Source organism: Sus scrofa, chromosome 3 (genome assembly GCF_000003025.6).
Source record: "Sus scrofa isolate TJ Tabasco breed Duroc chromosome 3, Sscrofa11.1, whole genome shotgun sequence".
Taxonomy (NCBI): domain Eukaryota; kingdom Metazoa; phylum Chordata; class Mammalia; order Artiodactyla; family Suidae; genus Sus; species Sus scrofa.
Genome location: NC_010445.4, coordinates 41,437,250 through 41,455,722, shown reverse-complemented (window position 1 = coordinate 41,455,722; position 18,473 = coordinate 41,437,250). Strand labels below are relative to the sequence as shown.

At 49.6% G+C, this 18,473-nt stretch overlaps 1 protein-coding gene across 6 annotated transcripts in view; it reads right to left on the bottom strand.

Annotated features, from left to right (window-relative positions):
* The window catches only part of LUC7L (LUC7 like), a 30,989-nt gene extending 17,393 nt beyond the window's left edge, over positions 1–13,596 (bottom strand). The window contains exons 1-4 of one of the 6 annotated variants that reach the window (XM_021086946.1): positions 12,841–13,077; positions 11,945–12,015; positions 10,876–10,970; positions 6,623–6,721 (exon numbers count right to left, since the gene is read on the bottom strand). In XM_021086946.1, the coding sequence (XP_020942605.1) occupies positions 6,623–6,718 (96 nt within the window). In that variant the 5' untranslated portion in view covers positions 6,719–6,721; positions 10,876–10,970; positions 11,945–12,015; positions 12,841–13,077. Of the gene's footprint in view, positions 1–6,622; positions 6,722–10,875; positions 12,016–12,312; positions 12,811–12,840 lie in introns of those variants that run through there. The other 5 variants (XM_021086947.1, XM_013987737.2, XM_003481080.4 and 2 more) reach the window with 5 other exon arrangements.

The following is an 18,473-nucleotide window of genomic DNA, read 5'->3' as shown; positions in this document are numbered from 1 at the left end:
CCTGTTGTAGCACAGCAGAAACGAATCAGACTAGTATCTATGAAGATGCAGGTTCGATCCCTGGGCTCACTCAGTGGGTCAGGGATCCAGCGTTGCTGTGAGCTGTGGTGTGGGTCACAGACGTGGCTCAGATCCCAAGTTATTGTGGCTGTGGCATAGGTCATAAGCTACAGTTCCTATTTGCCCCTGTCCTGGGAACCTCCATATACCACAGACATAGCCCTAAAAGACAAAATAAATAAATAAATACATACATAATTTTAAAAATGATTATCTCTAATAAAGTTCTTAGATATACCTACTGCAGTACTTAAGAGATAAAATTCCATATCTAGGAACTACCGTAAAATAATTCAGTGAGGAAAGACACAATAAAGATGAAACAAGAGTCTTCACATTGGAGTTCCTGTGGTGGCGCAGCAGAAATGAATCCGACTAGGAACCATGAAGTTGTGGGTTCGATCTCTGGCCTCGCTCAGTGGGTTAAAGATCTGGCATTGCCGTGAGCTGTGGTGTAGGTTGCAGTCATGGCTCGGATCTGGAGTTGCTGTGGCTCTGGTGTAGGTTGGCGGCTGCAGCTCCGACTGGACCCCTAGTCTGGGGACCTCCATATGCTGCAGGAGCAGCCCCAGAAAAGGCAAAAAGACAAAAAAAGAAAAAGAAAAAACTAAGAGATACAAAATACTACACACGAAATAGATAAATATGGAGTTCCCATCCTGGCTCAGCAGGTTACCTGACTGGCATCCATGAGGATACTGGTTCTATCCCTGCCCTTGCTCAGTGGGTTAAAGCATCCAGGGTTGCAGTCAGCTTCAGCCTGGATCACAGAGGTGGCTCAGATCTGGCTTGGCTGTGGCTGTGGTGTGGGCCGGCAGCTGCAGCTCCAATTCAACCCCTAGCTCAGGAACTTCCATATGCCACAGGGGCGGGCCTAAAATACACACATACAATAATAACAGATAAACAAGGCCCTACTGTACAGGAAAACTATATTCAATATCTTGTAATAGGAGTTCCAGTAGTGGCTCAGCAGGTTAAGGATCCAGCACTGCCGTGAGCTATGGTATAGGTCCCAGATGCAGCTCGGATCTGGTGTTGCTGTGGCACAGGCTGGCATCTACAGGTCTGATTCGACCCCTAGGCTAGGGTGCAGGTGCAGCCCCAAAAAGCCAAAAAAAAAAAAAAAAAAAAAAACCTTGTAATAAACTATAATTGAAAAGAATCTGCTGAGTATGTGTACAACTGAGTTACTGTAATGTACACCGGATATAAAGCACTGTAAATTAAGTACATTTCAGTTGAAAGAAAAAAACCCTGGCATTCTCTGGCAGCCCAGAGGTTAGGGATCTGGCATCATCACTACTACTGGCTGCAGTGCGGCTGTGGCGAAGGTGGGACTCCCGGCCCTGGAGCACCTGCATGCCATGGGCACGGCCAAAAGAAAAACAGGATACACAAGCACAATTTCAATCCATTTGGGGCAGTTTTTCGAGCTTTTCCCACATAGATGTACGCATCTTCTCTCATCTACAGGTGTGCAGTGTTTCACTGCATTCTAACACAACTATGCCTATTTCAATAAATATACAGCTGCATTTTTTTTCACTTTCACTAATCCAAAATGATGCAATAAACATTTTAAGTCTTCTCATGTGCAGGCAAATATTCTCTTAAGACAATTTCTCACAAACTGCTTAGAGAGGACTCGAAGTCTGGCAGCATTTTAAAACTGTACACAGGGCTCTTATAAAAGATCTACTTCAAGTTCAATGTCACCTAAGCAAACCCTAGCAACTAATTAAGAACAGAAGACTTGACTAGCGATGCTGCCTTCTGTAAAGACAAGATTTCCTTTTACATTAATGTATCACGAATTAATAAACCCACTAAGAATGAGTTTCAGACAAGTTTTGCTTTACTAAAAGAACAGCGGAACGGCATCTGGTGTGCAAAACTTCGTGTTGATCCAACTCTACTGATCTGCTCTAAAAACACCCTTTATGTGATAAGGATGACTGAACACATACATCAAGTACCTGGGATTATTGGGTTATTAGCGAAAATTTTTTCAATGTTAAAACAAATGTCATACTTTTTTTTTTTTTTTGGCTGGGCCCACAGCATGCGGAAACTCCCTAGCCAGGGATCAAACTCCCACCACAGCAGTGACAATGCCAGATCCCTGACCTGCTGCACCACCACAGAACTCCAAGGATTATACTTTTTTTTGTTAGGTACGCCTCTAGAACAACCTGGATAAGAACAGCTTCTGAATACCGCTGACTGATGGACTAGCCAGAGTGCTTCCACTCCTCGCATCATCTGATGCTGCTTCCACTAACTCTGGCAATAACATCCACCCTAACGCACCTTCGGAGGCTACAGAGACAGACGTCTGACAGCCTCCCAGGCCCAACCGCCAAAAGCGAGGAGAGTCTCCCAAGACACTTGGCGAGATACACCAATACAGTCAGTAAGAAAAACAAGCAGTTTCCTGGTGGCTTAAAGGGTTAAGGATCTGGCATTGTCACTGCTGTGGATCCGGTCTCATCTCTGGCCCGGCATTTCTGCATGCCTCCGGTGCAGCCAAAAAAGAAAAGAAAAGAAAAATCAGAACAAATGATGGACTTTTCCCCCTTCCTTTTTAGGGCTGCACCTGCGGCATGTGGAAGTTCCCAGGCCAGGGGCTGAACTAGAGATGCAACTGCCCAGCCTACACCACAGTAACGCCAGGTTCGAACAGCGTCTGTGACCTATGACACTGCAGCTCACGGCAACACCGGATCCTTAACCCACTTAGCAGGGCCAGGGATCAAACCCACAACTTCATGGATACTAGGCGGGTTCATAACCTGCTGAGCCACAGCAGGAACTCCCACGTCATGGATTAGCGATGGTTCACAACCTGGGAAGATAAAACCTACGTCCATCTTCCAAGAGTGTTAACTACACTGTGGTCCCTCCAGAAACCAAGCCCGACACGGGAGCTGACGGCCACACGCCTGGGAACTCAAGAGTCCACAGGCCACGAGGGCAGAAGCCCAGCACCAACAGCGTGCCATCAGGAGGCAGCAAGAGTCAGCCCACTAACCACATCCGGCCCCCAAAGCTTCTGAGGTGTTTGGATTTCTCAGAATCACAACTTGGAGAAGAAAAATCACAAGAGCCTTTCTGATATATGTGTTTATCCTGAATGGACTAGCTTTGAAATTGGAAGCATACAAGTGGCCTCCGGAGAGAGGTACTGATGACGAGTCACATGGAAATGAGGCACTTTTACTTGGAATCTGACATATGTCACCAATTCAAATTATTCAAAAATTCATTTTCATCACTTTTTTTTTGGGGGGGGGTGCTGGCCCACAGCATGCAGAAGTTCCCAGGCCAGGGATCAAACCTGGGCCACAGCAGTGACAATGTTAGATCCATAACTGCTATAGGCCACCAGGGAACTCCAAAGTCTTTTAACAAATCTAAATTCTGAGAAAGAACTTCATTTTTCTTTCTAAGCTTACTCTGCATAACTGAAGAAATTAAAAGTTATTTCAACTTGGTGTTTTAAAGTTAGGCCACATTAACTTTTTTTTTTTTTTTTGGCCACACCCATGGCATGCCAAAGTTCCTTGGCCAGGGATTGAACCCACAACACAGCCATAACCAGAGCCACAGCAGTGACGCTGGATCCCCAACTGACTAAGCCGCAAGTGCAGTCCAGGCCACATTTACTTTCAACTTTTTTTGGGGGGGGGGGTCTTTTTAGGGCCACACGGGTGGCATATGGAGGTTCCCAGGCTGGGGGTCTAATGGAAGGGGCAGCTGCTGGCCTACACCACAGCCACAGCCATGCCAGATCCAAACCATGTCTTTGACCCACACCACAACTCATGGCAAAGCCTGATCCTAAGCCACTGAGGGAGGCGGGGATCAAACCCATGTCCTCATGGATACTAGGCGGGTTCGTTAGCACTGAGCCACGAAGGGAACGGCTTATCTCTGCACACATGTGAACCTTTCAGTGGGCTATGCCCAGAACTAGCACTGCTGCGCTGAGGGTTCCTATCGCAGACGCTCGCCTTCCAGGAGGAGGCGCATCAGGAATACTCATCCTTGATCGCTTTAGCTCAGCGGGAGGGTGGGCACCTGCCAAGGGTTTGATGCCCAAATGTCCCTTTCTGTCTTTTGCCCACTCCTACTGCACTGTTGTTACAGTTCGATCACGCTGAATTCTGGAAAGGAAGCCCAGCTTTCATTACATATCCTGCAAATACCTTATCCCAGTGGACTTGTATCTTATTATGTGTGGGGTTTTTTTTTTGGGTTTTTTTTGTTTTTTTTTTTGTTTTTTTTTTTGCTTTTTAGGGCCGCACCCACAGCATATGGAGAGTCCCAGGCTGGGGGTCTCATCGGAGCTACAAATGCCAGCCTACATCACAGCCACAGCAACGTGGAATCGGAGCCGAGCCTGCAACCTACACCACAGCTCACGGGAATGTCAGATCCTCAACCCACTGAGCGAGGCCAGGGATTGGAACCCGCAACCTCACGGTTCCTAGTTGGATTTGTTTTCGCTGTGCTATGACGGGAACTCCACGTGTGGGATTTTTGATAAGCTAATATTTTCAGTTTTTATACAGAAAAACGTAGCCATCTTTCCCTTCTATCTTCTAAGCTTTATAATAGTTCAACGTGACAAGAGACAACGTCGCCCAGTGCACAGCTCGGTGAGGATGTGGGCCTGCCACTGCTGTGGCGTGGATTTGATCCCTGGCCCTGAAACTTCCACATGCTATGGGCACAGCAAAAAAGAAAAAAGAAAAAGATGACAAAACAAAATTCTCTTCTGGGGCCCAACTTGGTTTTTTCCCAACTGGCTAATCCACAGTTTCTGGCACTGTTCCCCGAAATACCTGTTTTTTCCACACTGGCTGAACATGTGCCCTTCCTAAAATAATGAATTACCGTACATGTTTCAGTTTCTTTGTGTAGTCTCAATTTCTTCTATTAATCTATTCTCTAACATTAAATTCATCCGGACATTTTCAAAGTGCACGGACATTCTGATTTAACAGAAACGCTAAGGTTTGTGATCCAAAAAGCTACAATAAAAAATTGAGATTCTTGACCTACACATCTGTGTACCTATCAGCTTCTGAAACGTGAAATCCCGAAGGAATGGCCTCTTTACATAAGTGTTTTCAAGTTCTTGAAGAGTTAAATCTCAACACAGAAAACTTCCACTTCCAAGTCCCACCTACGAGTTGAGAGGCTTGTTGCCAAAGGCATTCCGTTAATTCGGAGACTCAACTCCGACACTGAAGAACATCTGGACAAAGAATTGTTCATTTTAACCACTTCTGAAGATTACTGATATAGACAGAATCTACTCCAGCTACAAAACACCCTCTAAAAGGTCCACTGGGGGCATCCCCAGAGGGTTAAGAAGACAACTGCAGCGTCCTGGGTTACTGAGGAGGCTCAGGTTCGATCTCTACCCGCCACAGTGGGTCAAAGGACCTGGTAGTGTCACAGCCTCAGCTCCGATTCAATCCCTAGCTGGAGAACTTCCACCTGCCAAGGGTGCGGCCGTAAAAATAAATAAAACTACATAAATAAAAATGTGCACTGCGTGGGAAAACCCGGTCTTTCCTTAGTTTCTTTTCCTTGACTCCCTCACACCGAGGTCAGTGCCTTCCCGAGTCTCCCCCAGGACCCTCGGCCTCTGGCAGTTCTGGGGATGGAGGACTCGGAAAAGAAAACCTTAAAACAGAATGACTCAGAATCATGCATGCATCCTCAGTGGGGGCAGAGATGGAAACTGGCCTTAAAGAGCGACAGGCTCTCAGATATGACAACAGTGTGTGGCCGGGAAAGGGTCAGAGCACACACACTGACATGCTCAGTATCCACAGTATCAAATTCCATGAGAGGGTGAAGGCTGGATGAGGAGAAAACATCTAAAAAAGGCTCCTTTGGGAGACACAAGTTATGAAATACCACTTTATCTCCACTAAGTCGCAGAAAGGGTCTGGCAGTACCCAGGCCTGGCGAAGAGGTATGCACACAGAGCTCTGAACCACCTTGAAAGGACAGACAGGTGCACCTCCTGCAGGCCTGGGACCCACCTGAGATGAGCCCTCGCACACGGGCACTGAGAGGACATCCCACGGTGCTCAGACTACAGTTCCTGACAGTGAACAAGAGTGGGATCGACCAGCTGTCTGTGACACAGAACGGACAGTCTGGAGACAGCTCAGGCAGTCACGCAACCCAACCCACCAGATCCAACAAAACGGGTAAACAGGAACATTACACTGAGGGAAAAAAAGAAGTTATCTACGCCACGAGATCACTTTTGTAAGACTCAAAACCAAGAATAACCGTCATGTCCAAGGACTCATAAAATTTGATAAAAAAAATACTTTAAAAAGAAAATGACACATACAAAATGCAGAGTCAGGATGGCAGACAGAGACACAAAACGGTACTGGCCGTGCAGCTCCCAGCCACAGTGGTGGGGTAACACCTACTCCACCATTTTGCTTCATAACTTACACACATTATTGTTATGCAGTGTTTGGCTCTTCACGGTAGGGAATAACGAACACTAAATAAAACTTACATCCAGTTCAAAAAACAGGTCCCTTTCTTTACTTGCGATCTCATAATCTGCTCGGAGGGCCAAGTCGTGGATTTTGGTACATTCTCCTAAGTCCATGCGCTGTGGGAGAGAAACGAAAATGTCCATGTGAATATCCATCTTTCTGGAGAAAGCACACAGACCTAGCTGTCATTAAACAAACAATACCTTTCTAGATACTAATCGCAGTAAGAACACTGCGCAACTGAAGATGGCAGAGAAGCCTTATCTTCTTCCCTTCACCGCATGATCACGTGACGTTCAGAAGAGCTGCTTTAAAGTGTACTGATTTCTATGTCTTTTAGCGACAAGCTCCTATGAATCCTTCTTGCAATCCTGACCACTCAGGATGCTCAATGCCCAGACAGAAGTCAGGTTTTGGCAATTACAACACAATCTAATGCCTGGCTTTGTGTGGCTCTTTGTCTAACGAAGAAAATTAAGCAGAACAGGAACAGGCTTTACTTATTTATTTAACTTTGCTTTTCAGGGCTGCACCTGCAGCATATGGAAGTTCCCAGGTTAGGGGTTGAATTAGAGCAGCAGCTGCCAGCCTACGCCACAGTCACAGCCACGTCAGATCCGAAGCATGTATGCGACCTATGCCACAGCTCGCAGCAGTGCCAGATCCTTAACCCAGAGGGGGGCCAAGGACCAAACCCTCATCATCAGGATCGGAACCCACTGAGCCACACTGGGAACTACCAAGAACAGGCTTTAGATTAGATTCAGAGACAAATGAATTCTCCAAACATCTCCTAACCTGGTAAATGACTCTGGACACAGAATTTGTCCCATTTGAGGGGGGGAAAAAAAAAAGCTCTTTTACTAAAAGTATTTGTGTTACCAGTAAGATCAGCCTGATGTGCTATTATTACACACTGTCAACACATAATAAAACAACTAGACAACAGTGCACATTTCTTATCTAAACCCTAAGTTCAGGACCCTCTACAGGCCCCCCACCCCCCCCATCTAAACAGGGACAGGGGATGTCCTTGCGGCACAGCAGGTTAAGGGTCCCCTGTCGTCACTGCAGCAGCTTAGGACACTGCTGTGGTGCAGGTTCGATTGCTGGCCTGGGAACTTCCACGTGCCAAGGCTGTGCCCCCACTCCCTCCAAAAAAGTGAACTGGGGCAGGGTCGTCTGTACGCATGTGCCATGGGTCAGGTCAGAGTCAGCACGTACAAGTTAATAAAACCCAAAAGCCCAGTGAGGCGCTATCTCGGGAGCCCAAGCTGTTGGACACAAGCAAGACTACAGAGGCAGCCAACAATGGAGGCCAGGACCTCCTTTCAGCTCAAACTGCAAGTGGGTTCTAAACAAGATTTTTCAGAAACTTCAGGGGTTACAAAATCCTTAACCTTTGAGGCCAAGTGGAAAGGCTCCCAGTAGCTGACTCATGGGCCTCGATCTTGCAGAAGGTGTGCTCACGTCACAAGAGCACTTCCTTCCTGTCACCAGTGACAGAGCCACAAACGGGCTGCTTAGTGCGGAGCTCATCTGCTCTCACCAGAGAGGAACGTTCACATTTAAAAGCCAAAAGCTGTTTTCGCCTTCATCATGCTCATTCTCAAGTCTGTGTAGCTTCTGTGTGTTGGTTACGTGGGGGATTCCAAAGGTAAGGAAAAGAGATTCTAGAAGCCAAGGTCAAAACGAGAATTACTGCTGCTGTGGGAGTTCCCACTGCGGCACAGTGGGAACGAATCTGACTGGTATCCCTGAGGATGCGAGTTCGATCCCTGGCCTCAATCAGTGGGTCGAGGATCCAGTGTTGTGTGAGATGTGGCTCAGATCCACGTCGCTGAGGCTGTGGTGTAGGTTGGCAGCCTCCGCTCCAATCTGACCCCTAGCTTAGGAACTTCCATATGCCGTGGGTGCAGCCCTAAAAAAAACAAAAACAAGAATTACTGTCACTGTAAATACGCTGACGACTTTTGCTTACACTCTTTCAGATGCCAAATGTAATCCTTTGAAAATACATAGCTTCCAGAAACATAGCTTCCAAGTGCTAGAGCTGAGACGTGAGGGGTAGGGCAGTTCCCACTGGGGCACAGCGGGTTAAGAATCCGACTGCAGTGGTTGAGATGGCTGTGGAGGCGTGGGGCCGATCCCCAGCACAGCGCAGTGGCTTAAAGGAACTGGCGTTGCCATAGCTGAGGCAGAAGTCGCAGCCTTGACTCAATTCAACGCCAGGCCCGGAAACGTCTACATGCTGCGAGTGCAGCCCCGGAAACACACAAAAACACAAAGAAGCCAGTGGGCGTCAGCACAGCAGGAGCGCAGAAGCGACCTCCGGCCCTCCCTTCCTCGGCTCAGGCAAGGGGAAGACAGGCCTGGCTCCAGGGCTCCTCGGGAGGAGCGGGAGGAGCGCTCGGCAGGGCAGGGCAGGGCAGGGCAGGGCAGGGCAGGGCAGGGCAGGGCAGGGCAGGGCAGGCAGCTCAGACACCTGGCAGAGCTCAAGCACCACCCTCGTGGTCCTGCCCAAAGATCCCAAGCGGCTGCCAGACCTTTTTTCACAGCACATCTGTGCTCCCTAACACGTGTGTTTAACCCGAACCCAAACCCTCCAGTGGCCTCACCACACAGACACGCAAGAAAGGCTCCTTCTGGCATCAGAGGACCCGAGTTTTCCCACTGAGACAAGGGCCATTACCTGCCCTCCTGCTCCCTCCAATCTGACTCATTGACACGCGTTTCCGTTAAGCCTCAACGAAGCCACGGCCTCCACCCCTCCATGCCTGAGCCCCAGTGGGAGCAGGTGGGTGTGGAGCGGCCCTGAGCAAGCTGAGGCTCACGGCCACATCCGTCTCGCTCCTGCACATTCCAGAGCGCTGTTCGTGCCAGTGCAGTTTAACTCGAAATGAACTCCTCCTCAGAACCCCCCTCGTTCGCCGCTCCCCCACCTCACCTCCCACGTCCACACAGGGAGACCACGGCAGGGAGACTCGCCTTTACAGCCCACCAGAGCCCCAGTGCGCCCCTCGACCCGCGGCCCCCGACACCGTCAGATGAAGGCAGCTCTCCCGGGCGTCCTCTCCCTTCCCACGGCCCCTCGGGATCGAGCCAGGCTGCTCAACCCCCGCGGGTCATCACCGCTTGGACCCCGCGGCCTCGTGCTCCGTCGCACTCGCTCACACCCGAGGCTTCCTTCTGCTCCATCGCCTACCGGGGCGTCGCCCCCGCCCCGGTGCCCGCGGGCTCTCTCTCACCAGCCCGTCTCCGCTCCAATGTCCCTGAGAGGCGACCCCTTCGCACCCTATCTGGGGCGGTCCGTGACCTACCCACTGAGTCACGTCTGTCCTGCTCCTCCATCAGACGAGAGTAAAGGTTTTGCCTCCTCAGCACCCGAGCCCCATGCCTGGCACAGAGCTGGTGCCCGACAAATTCGGAGGGATTCGCCGGTGCCTCAGGCAGCAGACGCCTGCAGGCCTCGAGCTCATCCTGCTCCTTCCCCCACAGCAACAGGGACCTGCTCAAGAGCCACACGGCTGGGAGCTTCCCTCCAGGGCACAGCCCCCCACTCCGGCCCGCACCCAACTCCAGGCTGCCATGCCTCCTGCGGGAGCACCCGCGGCTGCTGCTTGGGTGGCGGAAGCCACGGTCGCAGCGTGTGCTCCTCTACCAAGTCAAACTGCAGGCAGGCCCGCAGCCAACACAGGCTCAAGGCTCGGCATTCACCCATCTGCTGTCAGAAGGGCCGGCCTGAGCAAATCCAGGACGCCCGCGCAGTCCCCCAGCGGCTGCTCCCTCAAGTGGTAACAATAAACGCCACGACAGATCATGCAAAGAAGGTTCCCGAACACCTGCACAAAGGACCCTTAAAATGAGCAAACTGGAGTTCCGTCGCGGCACCGTGGCCAACAAATCCGACTAGGAACCGCGAGGTTTCAGGATGGAACCTGCATCCTCACGGATACGCGGCAGGTTTGTTCCCACTGAGCCACGATGTGAAGTCTTTTTTTCCCCCAGGCTGTTCTCTTTTTACTTAGCTGTGAGTAACTCAGTATAAAGGACTCTACAAAAACCTGAGTACCTTACAAACGAAACTTTAGAGAAATGAAAACACGTCATCATACAAAATGGCACCACACTAACAACTATCACTTGAAGGGAGCAGGAGGTAATTTCCGTCCGGTAAAAGAAAAAGATTTCAACCTGAGGAGCCTTCCCTGCCCAAACGAATCCACGTGAGTGTTCTATGACATTCTGCCATGCCTGGAGATGCACCTACCGTCCCAGCCAGGATGTCATGGGGGCAGCAGTCCAGAAGGTGACTCTTGCAGACACGGTCATCTGTAAACTTGACCCTCTGTCTGGTTTCGTCTCCTGAAATTCATTTGTCATTTTAAATAAGACAGTATTATCTCGTTAGGAGCAGAAGCACATCTGGTACAATTCACCTGGATGATTTGCAGGCTACCAAATACACTGAAAGGCTCATCTAGAGGTATTTACAACCGGAAAGAAACGGACGGTTTTGATAGTAAATGCATCTTGAAGAATCACACTTAATGAGGTCTGACTCCATCATTGTGCCAAAGAAGTTAAGGAGTCAGGAGCAAAATGCTGAGCGCCCAACGGCCATCAGCCCCACACATACGTGTGGGCAATGAGGTATCAAAACCCACGCTAATCAGAGGGCCATGAATCACCACGTAAAACATAGCTGGTAGTTTCCAACAAAAAGCTACTTATTAATCCAATCATTTGGCTAGGGACGAACGGAGAGGCAGTATTTTGCCCAAAATTACATGGAGAAAGCTTTTCTCTTTCAACTACTGACTGATAAATGATCTAGGCCTAGTCTACCTATCCCGTCACCCCCCCCTTAAAAAAGAGAGTTGGCACCTGGGAGTCACTTTTAACAAGACAATACCAAAAAAAAAAAAAAAAAAAAGGCAAAAAAAGGAACTAGGTTAGTCAATACACACTGTGAGTTCCAACACATACTGTACCCATCTGCATTCTTCAAGACCTCAGCTGCAGAATTTTATGCCCGCTGTTGAAAAGTTTTAAAGGAAAAGTTTTCTTGCCCAACCTGCAGTAAGGAAGTCAGGGGAATGATACATACAAGTAAAGGCAAAGTGGAATGTGACAACTTTTAAAGCTAATCTGTGTATATGACACAGAGCTGTGTAATACTAAAGGAGGAATATATTTTAGGATTTGCAAGCATCCAGGATTAATGTAGTGTCTTTTTATTGAAAATGTTTTCTTTCTAAACTACACTTTTAAAGTTATTTGTGAAAAAAAGCAAACACTTTTTTGTTATAACAGCTTAGAAATTGGTTGTGACTCACGGCTCGATGAACATGAGGCTTTTCTGCAACTCCCTTGCAGATTGATGTAGGCAGGCAAAGATACACTGAACCTTTATAAATAAAATAGAGGGGCCACAATTGTTCAGTTTGTATGAAATAAAAATATGGGAAGCAATTCAAAAGCAACTCAATATACAAAGAAAGCTAAAAAGCACTTATTCACCTATGAAGTAAAGTGCAAGGAATCTGCACGGCCTAGCGAATGTGCCAGTGTGAACTTACAACTGCATTACTTCGGTAGAAAAGAAAACGCACACCACAGCAGGTACATAGTTTTGCAAAGATGCGACCACTTTCTCCTGAGACAACCGGCAAGATCTTGCGCTCCTCCCTACAGCACAACCTACCTAACGACTGCCAAGCGCTAGCTCAACAGAGGCTCTCCTGTGTGGCTGGGCAAAGGGGGCTGGAAAAGCACGCGGCATGGACCCACGTTAGAAAAGCTCAATTTCCGGCTTCCCTTGCAGTGGGACACAACAAGAACGCCCAGGGTTACCAGGCCTCTCCGGCTCCCGCGGGTGGAGGCGCTCCGCCAGCCCGCCGCGAACGATCTGAGCCCACGCTGGCTGCAGCCCTTCGCCGACTCCCCGCCCAAGGGGCGGCGGGGGCGGCGGAGGACGCCGAGGGCGGAGAAATCGCAGAAGGTCAACAGGGGAGCGGCTGGCGCCCCACCCACGACGCGGGCTCCGGCGGAGGAGCCCGCCGGGGACTCACGCCGGCGGGGAGAGCGCGGCGGCGGCCGCCGCAGAGGCGCAACGGCCCAGACAAAGGCCCGGCGCGCGGGGGAGGGGAGGGCGCCCGCGCAGGCGCAAGCCGCCCGGCGGCCTCGCTTCGCTCCTGCCCCAGCCCAAGCCTGACCGGCCGCCCCGACTCACCGTCCCGGGCGGTGCCCATGAGCTGATCCAGCAGGGCCCGCATTTGCGCCTGGGCGGACATGGTGGCCGGTGGGAGCGGCAGGGACGGCCGCGAGGCTTCTCTCAAGCTGGGGAGGCAGAGGAGGCGACGGCGGCAGCGGCGGCGGCGGCGGCGGCGGCGGCGACGAAAGCTTGCCGCGTCAGCCTCGAGCCAGCTCGGCTCCTTCCCGCCGCGGGGGACGCCGGGAGAAAGTGCGTCGATGCCCGCTCGTGGCCTGCTGGGAAATGTAGTTGGAGGGCGGAGCCTGGGGCTCGGGCGGACCTTCAAGCAGTCAGAATCAGACATTCTGCAAGCTTTTGGGTCACAGCCCCAGCACTGATGAGGCTCTGCGGCCCACAACTTACATGAGACTAAATAGCAACGAAGTGAAGATCCATAACAGGAAAATAAATCCCGTGTGTTCTTGCTAGCGGTGAACCTCTCAGACTTTAGCTACAATCAGACTAAGTTTTTTACCTGTGAAAATTGGTGTCTGTCTGGGCACTTTGGTTAAAGTTAAATCAAGCAAGCACGGAATAAATGTTAGGTTCTGTGACTGGGGCTTTGTGGCAGTCCCCCTCTGCTCTCCCAACCGTCCATCCACTGAAGCTGCTGCAGCTCTAGCCATATCTAAGAAAGACAATGAACCTCTTGACAAGTGCTGCCTTGAGTACAGCCTTCAGTAGGGGCTGTGATGCTTTCCTCTGGAACTGCCCACATATCCAGATGCCTATTTGTTTTTCCTGACTACAGTGCCTCCGCACCCAAAAGCTTGCAGAATGTCTGATTTACTGCTATGGGATCCTGCACAATCCTGCCTCATATCAAGAACTCCATTTCAGGAGCTCCCGTTGCGGGTCAGGGGGTTAAGGATCCAACTAGTGTCCATGAGGATGTGAGTTTGATCCCCAACCTTGTTCAGTGGGTTAAGGATCCAGCGCTGCCATGAGCTGTGGCAAGGCTGAGGGTGTGGCTCAGTCGGATGCGGTCTGGATGCAGCATTGCTGTGGCTGTGATGCAGGCCAGCAGCTGCAGCTCCAGTTAAACCCCTGGCCTGGGAACTTCCATGGGTGCCGCCCTGAAAGACAAAAAATAAAACAGCAAGTGAGAGTTGTCAAAAATGAAAATTGTCTAAGATTTACATCTTGGGGTAAAAATCCACCTTGAGCCATCCATCTTCAAAAGCCTTAAACACAAGGCCCTACGGTATAGTACAGGAAACTATATTCAGTATCTTGTGATAAACCATAATGGAAAAGAGTAAGTAGAAGGGGGAGTTCCCATCGTGACAGAGCAGTCAATGAACCTGACTAGCATCCATGAGGACAAGGGTTCAATCCCTGGCCTCCCTCAGTGGGTTAAGGATCCCCCGTTGCGGTGAGCCATGCTGTGGGTCACAGATGTGGCTCAGATCCCGCCTTGCTGTGGCTCTGGCATAGGCCGGCGGCTACAGCTCTGATTGGACCCCTAGCCTGGGAACCTCCATATGCCAAGGGTGCGGCCCAAAAAGACACAAAGACTAAAAAAAAAAAAAAGAAAAAAGAAAAAGAATATATAATAAAAGAATCACTTTGCTGGACAGCAGAAATTAACACAACATGGTACATCAACTATATTTCAGTAAAATTTAAAATTCTTTGAAAAGAAACTTGAGCCTGCTGCCAAGTAAAGAATGTCACTCGCCAACTGACCCGACAGGATTAGGTCACTGGCCAGGGCAGCTGCTGACCTTCAACACCCTTGGAAGGAAGTCCGGGTGGAGGTCAGGAATGAGGCACTCTGTTCCGGGAAAAACTGGCAGAACAGGCCTTCAGAGAGTTAGATATTTCCAAGACAAAATTTTATGAGCCCAATTTCTTGCAATTCTCATTCCTCGAAAGGCTGTAAAGTAACTAATGGAGATATCCGCTCCTCGGGACCAGCAGCAAGCTTCTTCCAGGTGTGAACTTGACCGCAGGTACCCCTTATATATACACGGATGTCCCGAACTCCTCTTCAGAGCACCTCCAAATTCAGAGCTGAGAGGCTGTCTTCCGGGCTCCAGTCCTCAGAAAGCCCTGAGTAAAACTGAACTCACAGCGCTCAGGTTGCATGGGGTTTGTCTTTTTTTCCAGTTGACATTGGCCAGGACTTCACCTTTGTATCTGAAGTTTCCCTCTGTCTCCTCCACTTCAAATAAATTTGTTTTTTATGCACCAGCGTTAAGATAATAAAAAAATCTTATTTTAAATTCCTCCTCAAAGCATGTATCAGGCCCACCTAATTTTATTGGTGAAAAACTGGTTTTCTATCAAATTTCTTAAAGGAATATATAATTCCAATCCACAAACATTTTCAAGAAATTAAAAAGATTGAATATTCAACAGTTCCTTCTATGAGACCAATATGATCTTTTTTATAAATTTCACTGTCAGTTTAAATCCTCACCTTAGGAAGTTCCCAGCTTAGCGGGAAAAGAATCTGACTAGCATCCATGAGGACCAGGTTCCATCCCTGGCCTTGCTCAGTGGGTTACTGATCTGGTGTTGCTGTGAGCTGTGGTGTAGGTGGCAGAAAGAGCTCAGATCCTGGCTTGCTGTGGCTGTGGTGTAGGCCGGCGGCTGTATCTCTGATTGGAGCCCCAGGCTGGGAGCTACCATATGCCCCTGGTGAGCCCCTAAATAGCCAAAAAAAAAAAAAAAGAAGAAGAAGCTGTGGGGAAATAACACTTCCCTGCATTTCTGAGTGCTCCAGTAAAAAAAACCCTAGCCCCATTAAATTCTACTCTTAAGCCCGTAGCCATTTGTTTAGTTAATTGCTCTGATTCAAAAGTATAACAACTGGAGTTCCTGTCGTGGCTCAGTTGTTAACGAATCCGACTAGGAACAATGAGGTTTCAGGTTCAATCCCTGGCCTTGCTCAGCGGGTTAAGGATCTGGCGTTGCCATGAGCTGCGGTATGGGTCACAGACGCGGCTCAGATCCACGTTGCTGTGGCTGTGGCATAGGCCAGTGGCCACAGCTCTGATTAGACCCCTAGGCCACAGGACCAGCGCTAGAAAAGGCAAAAAAAAAAAAAAAAAAGGAATAAAGCTTTAAAAAAAAAAAAAGTATAATAACTTGCATTCTCTCTGAGAGGACCCAGTAGTTACAGGTTGAATTAAGTGCCCAGGTGCTACTGAGGATTTTGGGTTATCTTTCCAGGTATTTACATTTCAAGGAGAATGAGGCCTAGGAATGCGGATATGACTCTAGGTCCTGAATGTCTGTGGGGAAGACATATTTACATACCAAAGTGACAGGGACAGGGAGTTCTTGTTGTGGCTCAGCTGTAACAAACCCAACTAGTATCCATCAGGATGCAGGTTCGATCCCTGGCCTCGCTTCGTGGGTGAAGGATCAGAGGTTGCCAGGAGATGTGGTGTAGGCTGGCAGCTGAAGTTCGGATTCGACCCCTAGCCTGGGAACTTCCAAATGCTGCACAAAAAAGACCAAAAAAAAAAAACTGATAGGGATAGAGTAGGATGACTACATGGTCAGTTTAGAAACCCACTAGGGAATTCAAGACATAAAGGGGGTTTTCTGGGAATTTGGGAGACTGCTGTAAGTAACAGCCACTCTAGAAAAAGAATTCAGTAACCTAGCAACCATCTACACCACCATGAAGAAAGATCGTGTTCACCTGAGTACCAGACCCTCTCAAGTCACAAACCCTGACTTGAGAGGGTCTGGTGCTTTGTTTTGGCTTTTTGCCTTTTTAGGGCTGCACCTGCGACATATGGAGGTTCCCAGGCTAGGGGTCCAGTCAGAGCTGTAGTCGCTGGCCACAGCCACAGCCACGGGAAATCAGAGTCTTCGGCCTACACCACAGCTCACCGAAATGCCGGATCCTTAACCCACTGAGCAAGGCCAGGGATCGAACTCGCTTCCTCATGGATGCTAGTCAGGTTCATTACCCGCTGAGCCATGATGGGAACTCCTCTGGGGAGTTTTACTGTGCTGTAGCGGGTTAATGGTCTGGCTTTGTCACTGCAGTAGCTCAGGAAGCTCCCGGCCTGGGAATTTCCACAGGCAGTGGGCATCCCTAGCAGAAGAAGGGACTAGCATTTCTGCATGTAGCCAGGACAGAAATGTAGGTGAAAGGGCAAAAACCTAGGTAAAATGGGACATTATACTCCACATGAAATGAATTCTCATATTTTGGTATATTTACCACCCTTTTGCTAATATACATATGATTTAAATAGCACCATGACAGCCCCAGTCAAACCATTCGGGGTAAAAGAGGAACTAGTGATGCAAACCTTGACGTCTGCCCAAAACTGAGGGAAAAGGGGGTCTTCTAGCCTCCCCACTTTTTGATTATAAAAATATATCCCTTTGCTCCCAGGGCTGCTGCATTCCTTTGCCAGCCCACTCACAAGTATCCTGTACTAATAAACTCACTCTTGGAACTCCTGGTGCAGCTCAGCGGGTTTGGAACCCAGCTAGGATGCCAATTCGATCCCTAAATCAAAACTTTAAAAACCATTAGCGGAGTTCTCACCGTGGTGCAGTGGTTAACGAATCCGACTAGGACCCACAAGGTTGCAGGTTTGATCCCTGGCCTTGCTCAGTGGGTTAAAGATCCGGCATTGCCATGAGCTGTGGTGTAGGTCCCAAATGCAGCTCGGATCCCAGCGTTGCTGTGGCTCTGGCATAGGCCAGCGGCTACAGCTCCGATTAGACCCCTAGCCTGGGAACCTCTATATGCCGCGGGTGTGGCCCGAAGGGAAAAAAAAAAAAAGGCAAAAACACTAAGTAAATGAATACATAAAAATAAAAACCATTAACAAAAGATGTGGGTGGAGTTTTCCTGCAGCCAGCATGTTAAGCATCCCCTGTTGCCCTGGCAGCAGCCCTGGTCGCTGCTGTGGCATGGGTTCCATCCTCGGCCTGGGAACTTCCACATGGCCCTGGGGTGACCAAAAAAAAGAAGAGAAAAATACATGGAAGAGTAACTGGGGGTAGGAATGGATTCCTTAAACAAAACCTTGAAAGTACTAACCACTACAAAATTGGTACTTTCGAGAGTTCCAGTGTGGTTCGGCGGGTTACAAACCCGACTGGCATCCACAAGGATGCAGGTTCCATCCCTGGCCTCACTCAGTGGGTGAAGGATCCGGCATTGCCCTGAGCTGCGGTGTAGGTCGCAGACCCGCTAGGATCCCGTGTTGCCCTGGCGTGGGCTGGCGGCTCCGATTTGACCCCTAGCCGGGGAACTTCCAGTATGCTGCAGGTGCGGCCCTAAAACAACAGAACAAAACAAAAAGCGGTGCTTTTTAATATCCCAGTAGGAACCTCTGCTCATCTAAAGGCACTGGAAAGTGCAAAGACGGAAACCGAGGTAGTTAAAACGCACGTCAGCGACAAAACCTCGACACCAATGCAGAGCGTTATGGCACAACACGGAAAGACAAGAGCAGGCGCGTCCGGAAAGGAAGCGTCAGCCGGACGCACGGAAAACAAACTAAAGACGCTCGACGCGCTAACAAGCAGGAGAGCAGCAGACCTGCCCCGCGCGGCTTCCACCAGGACCCCAGTGGGCCCGGCGCAGCCCCGTTGCTAAGCAACTGGGGCGGGGCGCGGGAGCAGGG